At 32.5% G+C, this 11,441-nt stretch overlaps 1 protein-coding gene across 1 annotated transcript; it reads right to left on the bottom strand.

Moving 5' to 3' along the window:
• Positions 1-6,994: 6,994 nt before the first annotated feature.
• LOC120775058 (putative cyclin-dependent serine/threonine-protein kinase DDB_G0272797/DDB_G0274007) lies at positions 6,995-9,394 on the bottom strand. The gene is made up of 2 exons (XM_040105039.1): positions 9,035-9,394; positions 6,995-7,918 (listed from the first exon to the last, which is right to left on the bottom strand). The coding sequence occupies exons 1-2, from the start codon at positions 9,287-9,289 to the stop codon at positions 7,304-7,306; spliced, it is 870 nt and encodes a 289-aa protein (XP_039960973.1). The 5' UTR covers positions 9,290-9,394; the 3' UTR covers positions 6,995-7,303.
• Positions 9,395-11,441: the final 2,047 nt, after the last annotated feature.

The following is an 11,441-nucleotide window of genomic DNA, read 5'->3' on the forward strand; positions in this document are numbered from 1 at the left end:
AAGCTTACCTTATCATAGCAAACAACCGCATTAATTAATGATCCCAGCGCCATCTAATGCAACTTTGGGTGCGATTTATTTCAATAGAATTTAGTTTCAACCGACCGATTTAACGATTTAATTTGTTGTTAATTTTTATTAGCACTTTTAATTTTCAGAAAACACTTGCACATTATTTAAACATGAACTCTTCACTTTCTTTTGCTCTTCTTTATATGATAGCCTCTACATAATATGAGCCAATATTTCACTCATTCAACTAAAAGCACTGCCTTCGCGGCCATTTTGAATGCACTTGTGGCTTCACTTTTCTGCAGCACATACACTTTGCGTTATCTCGGCATATTTTGCATTTTGAGCAAAATCTTTTATTTATTACACTTAACACTTATCACACACAACACTATAAACACCAAAACACTATTTTAATTAAATTAGATCACTTTATCACAATTACAAATTAAATATTCACTTTGATTACATTTTCACAACCGCACGCTTGAACTTGAACTCGAATACTGAACGTTCGTGCACTCACTGGAAGGGTCCTTTTGGAAGATTTTGGAAGTTGCACAGTGGCGTCTGCACGGATGTGCTCTCTTTGTCGTTAACAAATTTCTTAATTTCCGTCTAAACCGGAAAATAAAAAATCGAAAGTTATCGAAAAGTTACAAAAAAAAATTTTAAACCTTTTTACAAAATTTGAATGAAAGTTATTATAAACAAGAGTTTTGGTATTTAATCAAAGAAATACGGAACCATAATATATAAAAATTAATAACATATTATTAATATTAAAAATTATCATCCATAAATACCAAAAAAAAAATTTATATATTAATACAAAAGTCCGCATCATTACCTGTAAACATGTGTTGCCAAATATTGTATTGAAAATGTAATTTAAAATCGGTATAGCCGGATATCTCCCATAAATGACAAATTTCATGAACAGATCGTTTTCATTAATATTTTCATACAAAGACCTTTCCTATAGCCGGACATGAACATGTTCCAATGACCAGGCGCAGACACTATTTTGGTAACATTTCATTAAAATTATCTGTGATAAAAGACAAGATTTCATGAAATGTGCAAAGAAAACTGTATAAAATTTATAATTCCCGTTTTTATTTTAAATCTTATTAATATGTGAAGTTCTGCGACAATTCTTTTAAGAACAATACGCAAAATGATCACATCAAACAAATTGACTTGAGCTGCCACGGTCTGGTTTGCGGAGGTTTAACGGAAACTAAGGGAATAATTGTCATTCGTTCACTCCTGGCTGACATTTACTCGCATTTATTTATTCAGTAGTAATATAGTTCTGAGTTACAGCTTCTGACTCTAAGAATACATTTCAAACACACGATTTTGCCATACCCGCATATGTGGACAATTCCTGTAGCCGGACTAAAACACCTCGACGGTGATAGTCCGATTATAAGGAACTTCACTGAATATAAATAATCAGGGTACGCTCAGTGTCCGTCCGTCTGTCTGTATATACGTGAATCGTTTTCTCCGCAAGGGTAACTTTTTTGAAACTCCGATATCGGGCTACTGTAGAAAAATAAAGCTGCCATACAAACAACTAAAAGTAAGATCTTTCAAAGGAAAACGTTCTTTTTATTTGGCAAGAAGCCTTCATGAGATTATGTTTTTAACTTTCCATTCTGATTTTGCAATTAACAAATAAAATTTTAAATTTTTGAACCCGAAATATTGTAGAATCAAAATTTGAATTTCATAACAATTAGAATTAAAAATTGGAAATCGAGTACTTAATTCAAAATTTTTTAGTGAAAAAATTCGCAACCCCGATTCTAGGAAAAAATCTGAAATAAATCAGTTCATCGATCTTTGTCGAAGTTTTACGGTTTAATTGAAAACTGCACTGGTAAAAATCTTCAAGGACGTGACTGTTCAACACTTCCAATTGCCAAAACCTTCCGAGCATATCAAACGAGACATCAAATCGGCAATTGCCAAAGTCAATTCAATTCAATACCGCAGCAAAGGCAATAGCTTTTAGTTGAGTGCTTCTTTGAAATGTGAGCAGCGTAAAGTGAGGGAAAAATAAATTAAATCAATATACAGTAATAAATAATAATAAATTAATTTGGCATAAGAATTCCATCAACAAAATGGAAATGCAACTATGTGAAGCAAATGAGTGCATTCAGCGCAAAGCTAAAAGTTATGATAGATGGCGCTAAAAGTGTTTAATCTTCTAAACACTTGGGTATGGGTAAAGCTCACTTATGAAAATCATCAATTGTATTGTATAATATCAGCAACTATTTTCAGCAATGATTTAATTAGCAGCATCATCTAACGCAACTATCTTCATTAGTTAATTTGTTTTCTCCTTGATTGGTTTTATTTCCATTTCTCTTCGTATTTTTAACTTTCTCACTGTTTTAACATGTGTCTTACATTGTGTCGGCTAATTTAAGATTAAATAATAAAATTTTTACTAAGAGTACTTTTGTTTTCAATGTATGTATGTATGTGTCGGCAGCTATTTGGAAGTTTGGATATGGGAAATTGCACAGTGTCCTCCGCACGGATGTTCTTTTAAAGTCGTTAAAGTTTTTTTCGTGCATACCGGAAAACAAAAAAATTAAATTGTCGATAATTTTTAAACACCTTTTGACGACATATGTTAAAATTAATAATTTAAAAGTATGTATTAAGGTTTTTGGAGAACTTCATAAAATTTCATATTCGGCTGATGGCAGTAATAAATGAATTTAACATATGTCCATACAAATCGTTGAAAAAAATATTAACTGCTATTTTACAATTGATGTTTGTGGCATGTGAGCTTTACCCAAACCCAAGTGCCTAGAAGATTAAACAAATGTGCAGCTTTTTAGCGCCACCTATCACAACTTTTAGCTTTGCGCTGAATTCACTCATTTGCTTCACATAGTTGCATTTCCATTTTCTCAATGGAATGCTTTGCCAAAATTACAATAAATGTATTTATTTATAACAGTTTATGCACATTGGTTTCATTTATTTTTCACTCACTTTACGTTGCTCACATTTCAAAGAAGCACTCAACTGAAAGCTATTGCCTTTGCAGCGATATTGCATAGAGTTGAGTCGTGCAATTGCCGATCTGATATTCGTTTGATGTGCACGGAAGGTTTTGCCGATTGGAAGTTGAACAGTCATGTCCCTGAAGAGTTTTACTTGTTGTTGATAACTGCTTTATTTCAGATTATAGCTAGTCGGGAGTGCGCATATTTAAAAAAAAAATTTGAATTAAATATACGATTTTCCAATTTTCAATTCCAATAGTTATAAAATTAAACTTTGATCCAAAATATTTCGGTTTAAAAAATTTAAATTTTAATTTTAAATTGTAAAATAAATGCGAGCCAATGTCAACTAGAAGTTGTTTGTATTCGGTCATTGGAACGTTTTCATGTCTGGCTATAGGAAAGGATTTTGTATGCAAATCTTAAAATTTGTTCGGTTATGGGAGGTGTCCGGGTACACGGACTGCGTACATTTTATAAGGTTTTCGACGCTTTCTCTTGGGTGTTACAAACTTTGTGGCAAAATGATAGTAGTTAACAATTGTTCATTGTATAAAAATGATGTAGATATATGTACATACATATGTATGTATGTTATTTCAATTATTTTTTAACGCATTATTTGCAACCCAGATCATATAAAATGAATTGGATTTTTATATTTAAATTAATATTTTTTTTAGTATCTATGGATGATAATTTTTAATATTAATAATATGTTCCTAAATTTTACATGATTAAGTATTATCTTAATTAAAAACCAAAATTCTTGTTTATAATAACTTTCATTCAAATTTTGTAAAAAAGTTTAAAATATTTTTTGTAATTTTTCGATAACTTTCGATTTTTTATTTTCCGGTTTAGACGGAAATTAAGAAAATTGTTAACGACAAAAAGAGCACATCCGTGCAGACGCCACTGTGCAACTTCCAAAACCTTCCAAAAGGACCCTTCCAGTGAATGCATGAACCTTCAGTATTCGATGTAAAGTTCAAGCGTGCGGTTGTGAAAATGTAATCAAAGTGAATATTTAATTTGTAATTGTGATAAAGTGATCTAATTTAATAAATATAGTGTTTTAGTGTTTAAAGTGTTGTGAGTGATATGTGTGAAGTGGAATAAATGAAGCTTTTGCCCAATGTGTAAAATATGCCGAGGTAATGCAAAGTGTATGTGCTGCAGAAAAGTGAAGCCACAAGTGCATTCAAAATGGCCGCGAAGGCAGTGCTTTTAGTTGAATGAGTGAAATATTGGCTCATTTTAGCTATCATATAAAGAAGGGCGAAAGAAAGTGAAGTGTTCATGTTTAAATAATGTGCAAGTGTTTTCTGAAAATTAGAAGTGCTAATAGAAATTAACAACAAATTAAATCGGTAAATCGGTCGGTTCAAACTAAATTCTATTGAATTATACGCACTTAAAGTTGCATTAGATGGCGCTGGGATCATTAACTAATGCGGTTGTTTGCTATGATAAGGTAAGCTTAAGCTTTGAAAACTCAATTATTGTTTATAAGTAGTATGGACAGAAACCACTAAGTTTTCATTGCATTAACTGGTGTGAGCATCTACTAATTGGTTAATGAAAAGTCAACGCATGTCTTAGATAATATAAAATGTATAATATAATGTATGTACATTAACATGAATGGTTAGCATTGTTTCACACCATCCATTATACCAATAGCTTTAAATGAAATAAATCATTGTTAAATTTAACCAAATTTTAATTAATATAACCAAATGGAGAACAATTAATATAGATAGTACAGTCGAGCTTCCATAGCTCGAACTTCTATAACTCGCACTCTTGAAATGGAAATAAAAGTTAAATTTCATAAAAATTTGCTTGGATAACTCGAAGTTTCTCTAAACCGAAGTTGTTTTTGTCTATTATGGGGACTCGAGTTAGGGAAGTTCAACTGTATATGAAAAATATAGGTATTATATGTATGGTTAAACAAAGTTTTTCCTGAGTGAATTATGGTTAAATTGTAACTAACTTTGAAAAATTTATAACCAACATAAACAGGATTGCGAATTTTAATTAGAGAGTTTAAGATTATGTATTTACGTTACTTATAGTATGACTACAATTTTCATATTTAATTATTAATCGGATTTTTGGAATTAAATAGTATTTTAATTTTTCAACCCTGTATTTGGCATATTGGGATTACATAATAAATAAAAATATTTTATTAAATAGTAATTCAAATATCTGTTTAATGTATTTTTTGTAATCTTAGCCATAAGCTAATTTTCCTCCAGACATACATTCATACATACATATATTATAATGCAATAAATATTTGTATCATAATTATTTTAACCTAATTTCCCTTATGTCGAAAATATACGAATTGAATTGATTTAGTTAACATTTGAAGATTTTTTTAATTATGTTTTCTCAAATACCGTAATAAAAAGTAAAAACATTAATCCAACTAAGCTAAAAATATTTTTTTCATATGAAAAATTAAAAAAATAATCGAATATCAGTATTTTCATTAGGAATGTAGTATGTATCTGTTTATGATTAAATTGTAAACATTACTGAATGCAATGAAAAAAAATTGCAGATCATGACATATTAAAAATCATATATCCCTTTTGGAAGACCCGGTATATCTGCTATTGAGTTTTAATTAATTGATGTTATTTTCTTGCTAAAAAAGTTAACTTCGGCAGTACTGTAGCCCAGTACCCAACACTGGTGTGTTTCTTTTAGCATAAAGTGATATGAAAATATCTTTATCTTGATTTTTATCGATCAGTTTGTTTGACAGCTATATACTAAAGGGGATCGCTATCGTCGGACCTGACAAATAACTGGTTTTTTGGTGGGAAATGGAAGTCTGCATAAATTCAGATCTCTATCCCAAAAACTTAAGAACTAGACCATGATTATACATATATAGTATACATATATCTTTAAAAATAAATGAACTTAATAATACAAAACTGTAAGGGGGCACCTTCCTGTTATAATTAAGTACTCATACTTTGGAGATTTTTTAGAAGTGTCTACGAACCTATTTTTTAGAATACCAAGCCTTTTTCTACTCACTCTAACATCCACATATATGTATGTACATAATTAAGGGGTTACATGAGTTTCCTGGTGTAAAAAACAGCCTTTTTTCACTAATTTTTGTCTGTTATGAAAAACTAAATATTTTATTAGAATTTTCTATTGTTACAAACATACACTACTAACAAAGAAATCCTGAAATTTTTGGAAAAAAATATTTCAAACTCGGCCATTGCGTCGTCATTTCCGGTGACACCACGGAAAAACGATGCGCCCGCGTTGGCAGGATAACTCCTAACAGGATCATCTTAAGTGAAAAAATAAATGTTGTAGATAAAATCTTTACTTAGAACTTGGACTAAGGATAAAAAGGAAAGTTGGATTATTGGCTAACATTTTTACATAAAATACATTATTAAAGTTCAGTGAAAATTTCGCGAATTTTTTTGTAAATAGTTGTAATGGAAAAAAATATCCCTCGTCCAAGCTTTTAAGAAATTGAATCTCAAAGATTTGTGTACAATTTCATGAAGATTGGTTATGTAGATTTCGAGAAATTTTGCCAACCGACTTCAGTTTCGAGAAAAATGCGTTTAAAGACGGCCTACTTAGCCAACTAGCCTCACACAAGTTCTCAAGGCTGTATCTCCGAAACTATTACTCAGATCAACATGAAAATTTAGGATAATATTCTTGAAATGCTGTAGAACTTCATAAGACAATAAAAAAAATTTGATTTTTCGAAGCCCATAAAGCCATGTTTTCAGATAGGAGTTTTGCTTATAAAAATTTCATTATTTTAGCAGTTAAAATGAATATGCATTCATTTCCATATGTATTTTTTTTTTCAAATTAAAAAAATTAACGCTTGAGTTTGTTGTATAAGTAAAGTCTTTGGTATTTTATTCAATAAACATTGATAATATCATAATCAATATACATTTGCAATACATAATATTGGAAGCAGTTAGTTAACACACACTTAAAGCTGAATTTTTAGTATAAATTTAAACCTAAGCGTATAAAATAAGCATATGTAGTATACCTACATATGTACCGTATATTTAGTCTTTGGATAAGATCTCCTGCCCTAACCCCACTTTCATACTTATATTTCCTATTAAAGCAGTTACCGTCTGTTTCGAAATGCAAAACTCTATTTTAACGAAACGAAAAATACTGTTGAAACACACACACACACACACGAATGTGTCTCACCAAGGACGCCAAACATCCGCTAATCGTTGAAGCTCCACTTGCTCTTGCAGCTGTGCGTCGTTGTAGCCGTTTTCAAGCTGTTGTTGTTGTTGGTGCTGATGATGCTGCTGTGTTGCGAGCGGATATTGTGCATTCTGTCGCTGACCACCACTCAGCACTTGTCGCAAACGCTTACGTTCAAAAATTTGCTGTCGTATTTTTAATAGAATATCACGTTTATCCTGTTGGTGGTGATGGTATTGTTGTTGCTGGTGCAAGTTTTGTGTGCTTTCATGTGTTTTTTCGCAGACATCAGGTAGTTGGCTATAGTTGAGAAAATTTGTACTACTGGAGGTCGAAAATTTATCCGTTAACACAGAGTGTTTAATGTGTTTTTCCGTCGTTTTTATTTTGGTTCGCCTTATGGTACGTGGACTCGTTTGGTGGGCGGTGGATATGTGTAATTTGGTTTTTGACGATTTTAATTTGTTTTCAAAATTCTCTAAATAGTTGTGGACATTATCGGCATCATTGTCGCAAAGCATTTGGTCTTCTTCGGCATCCACTGCTGCTTCTTGCAGGAAGTTTTCATAAAATCGGCGGGCGTTCATTTGTTGGCTCTGTTGGAGTTGCTGAAAAATAGAATTAAAAGAGAATTACGAGAGATTATTGGAAATATCTTTTTTTTTTAATAATTATGTAGGGGAGATAAATATTAATTTTTATAGCAAAAGAGACATCAATTTTGCGATAAAATTGTGGTTTACTATTTATATGTAATTTAATAATAATTATGTTCTGATCAAGGTATATTAAGTTTGCCACGTTCACTGTAAAATACGATACTATAAATTATATATTTATATAAAATATATATATAAATGATCTGCCTGATGAGCTGAGTCGATTCAGCCATGTTCGTCTCTCTGTATATACGTCAATTAGTCCCTCATTTTTTGATTTGTTGATCTGAAATTTCGCACACGTCCTTTTCTCTCCAAGAAGCTGCTCATTTGTTGGAACCGCATATATCGGACAACGATATATCGCTTGCCATACAAACTGATCGATCAATATCAACTTCTTCCAAGGAAACTTCTTTATTTAACAAGATATCGTGACGAAATTTGGCACCAATTATTACCTAAGGCATTGCTACAATTTCCGAAGAGATTATTGAAATCAGAAAACTATAGCATATACCTCTCATACAAACTGACCGTTCAAAATTTAGTTTCGTTATGAAATACTTTTTTATTCGACAATGCAGCAGACCAAAATTTGACATCAAGTATGATCTGTGACTGTGCTATAAATTCCGAAGATTTTGTTTAGATCGGACGTCTATAGCATATAGCTGCCATGCAAACTGGCTTAACAAAATCAAGATAAATATATTTTTTCACCCCTTCGTGCTATAAAAAACGCAATTATTAAGGCTATTGTAGGCGAAGTTAACGTTATTTCATCTTTTTAAATAACTACAAACTAACTTTTTGTTGTTAGTTCGAATTTTTACAACCAAATTTAAACACTTTATACACTTCATTATTTCCAAATCTTCTCACTTAAATTTTTCGCCATTAATAAGAAATTTGTTTCTTGTTTTCATGAATTTGATTTGTTTATTGTTAAATTTTCCACTTTTGGCCATATTTGTTTATCTCTAGTTCATTGCGAAAGGTTTTCAAACACACACATTTTACAAAAAACACGATTTTCCGGCAATTTCGCGGCAATTTTCTCACCTTAGCCCTGGACTTTTCGGCCAAAAATAAGCACAATTTCATTATGTGATCAGCAGTGAATTGTTGTTGATTTTCCGGCAATGTTGTTGTTGTTGCATTCACTTGCGCTGTGCTCGCTTCTATGGACAAAGTAGCTGCTTCTTGTTGTGCTATTGTCTCTACGGCTTTGGCATCGACAGGCAAGCCACCCCCCTTCGCATTGGTCACATTCGTTTTGATATCTCTGTATTTCAATGCTTTATACGTTAAACCCATTTGTTTGATTTTTTTCGGTTTTTTTTCTAGCCTATATGCACAAGTGCACTTGTAACGGTAAATAAATTGTTTCGAGCGGCCGCACTTTCAATCCTTCCGTACACTACAAAATCTGCGCGTTGAATGTCGAGATTTTCAAACGACTCACTATCCTTATACCCACACCAAGTGCTCTTTTACTGCTACACTAGCTCAATCAAATACAAAAATACACCCTTACATACTTACACACGTATGTATATTGGAAAACGAAAAAACATAAACATTTCCCGCCCAAAAATATATTTGAACAAACAAACAGCAACAGTCAGAATTTTCCCAGCGTTGCTTCAACATTGCTCCGACTGCTCTTTTCAGTCGTTCGTACACCACGCAGCACTCCACCGCCACCACTATGTAGTATGCTCTCTTTTCAGTTGCTGCCTAAAGCAGCATACGTTTGTATGTATAACGCGCTATGGCTGCAATGTTTGCTGTCCGTTGCACTTCAAAAACTTTTCACTTTCTTAGTATTTTCTTTTCTACCCATTTAGGCTTATTTTCGGTTTTATTTTGAGATATTTTCTCATTTTAACGCCACATTTTTAATAATTCCATACATTATAGCGACCGAAAGCCACATTTTGAAAGGCAACATTGAGACGAAAAAAGAATTGAGTTATAAAAATAAAAACATATGCACTTTGAATACAGCGAAACAATGCCACTGAAACACATGTTCCGCGTCTACGTCTGTGATGACTAAAAATATATCACAACAAACACACGCGTGCAGCACATGCATCATAAATAGGTACTATGTGCCCTGTAGGGAACCGGAACCAGTTAGCATGTGGAGAAAATTATCATCTCTGACTTCAGCTTTTATCATTTCTGTATTAATAAATATTTGATTTTGTAATGTGAATAACTATTTTTTAGACATGTAAACGCAACATTTTCATTTTATTTTGTTGCTTCTGGGAATTATCAAAATTTTAGGATTACCGATTGGCGAAGCTATGGACGATTATTATTCCGAAATCAGCAGAATGATGCGCAATACCTTTAAGCTTATACTTCAATTAATATTTCTTTCATTTCTTCTGTACGCAGAAGTTGTAAAGAAAACGCAAAATATTTAATTATATGTTAATATCTATTTTGTGGCCTTCAAAATAATTCCCACCTGATGTAATATACTTATGTCAACGATTTTTCCAGTTCATGAAACACCTTTCATAAACATTTTTTGGGATGGCCTTCAGCTCCTTTTGCGAATTTGTTTTATCTCCTCGATCAACTGAAAACGAGTTTCACGGAGCGGCAATTTCAGTTTGGCGAACAAAAAAATCACACGGAGCCCAGTCTGGTGAATACGGTGTTTGATCGGTGTTAGTCATTGCATTTGTGATTTTAAATCGTGGCTTGATGCAATGGTGCACAATCATCGTTTTCAACGGATATTCTTACGCTAACGCCTGAATACGGCCAAATAGCAATTCTTATTGAACGTTTGTCCCTGCGGAACAAATTCATGATGTACCAAATCAAGAATATCGAAAAAAATTAGCATCATCTTGATTTTTGAGCAGCTTTGGATAGTTTTGGTTTTGGTTACGGCTTGTTTTTTCCCCTCCATTCTGATGATTGTTGACTTGTTTGCATGCCAAACTCATAAACCCACGTCTGATCGGATTATAATGCTATCCATGAATGTGAAATTCGAATTCGTACGATCAAGCATGTCCAGAGGCCTGTTTACGGTACTCTTTTATTGGGACGAGTAGAGCAAGAACGCGTTTCATACCCAAAATATTCACCAAATTCATTCGCACGGACTCGCAAGAGATGTCGTGCTTTCCTGCCATCTTTCTAATACTTGTTTGACGATTTCGAAGCACCATATCTTTCACTTTTTTTAATATTTTCATCAGTTGAAGAGGTCGAAGGTCGTCCATAACGAGGAATATCTTCAACGATCTCTCGACCATCTTTAAAGGCTTTGTACCGCTCGAGGGCTTGTGTTTTTGATAAAACTGTATAACCGTAAGTCTTTTCCAATATTCGCAAAGGCTGACTTTACACAGATCACATTGACAAACTTTATATCGATTTAGTCGAAAATTTCACATACCACTGTGACCCAGCTGGCAAACTATAAAAATAATTT

This window comes from Bactrocera tryoni, chromosome 4 (assembly GCF_016617805.1).
Source record: "Bactrocera tryoni isolate S06 chromosome 4, CSIRO_BtryS06_freeze2, whole genome shotgun sequence".
Taxonomy (NCBI): Eukaryota; Metazoa; Arthropoda; class Insecta; order Diptera; family Tephritidae; genus Bactrocera; species Bactrocera tryoni.

Bases quoted from the DNA above. Each gene is read 5' to 3' on its own strand.
- LOC120775058 (XM_040105039.1), bottom strand. From the start codon at position 9,289: ATGGGTTTAACGTATAAAGCATTGAAATACAGAGATATCAAAACGAAT. The intron at 7,919-9,034 runs GTGAGAAAATTG...TCTATTTTTCAG, and splicing joins CCGAAAAGTCCAGGGCTAAG to CAACTCCAACAGAGCCAACA.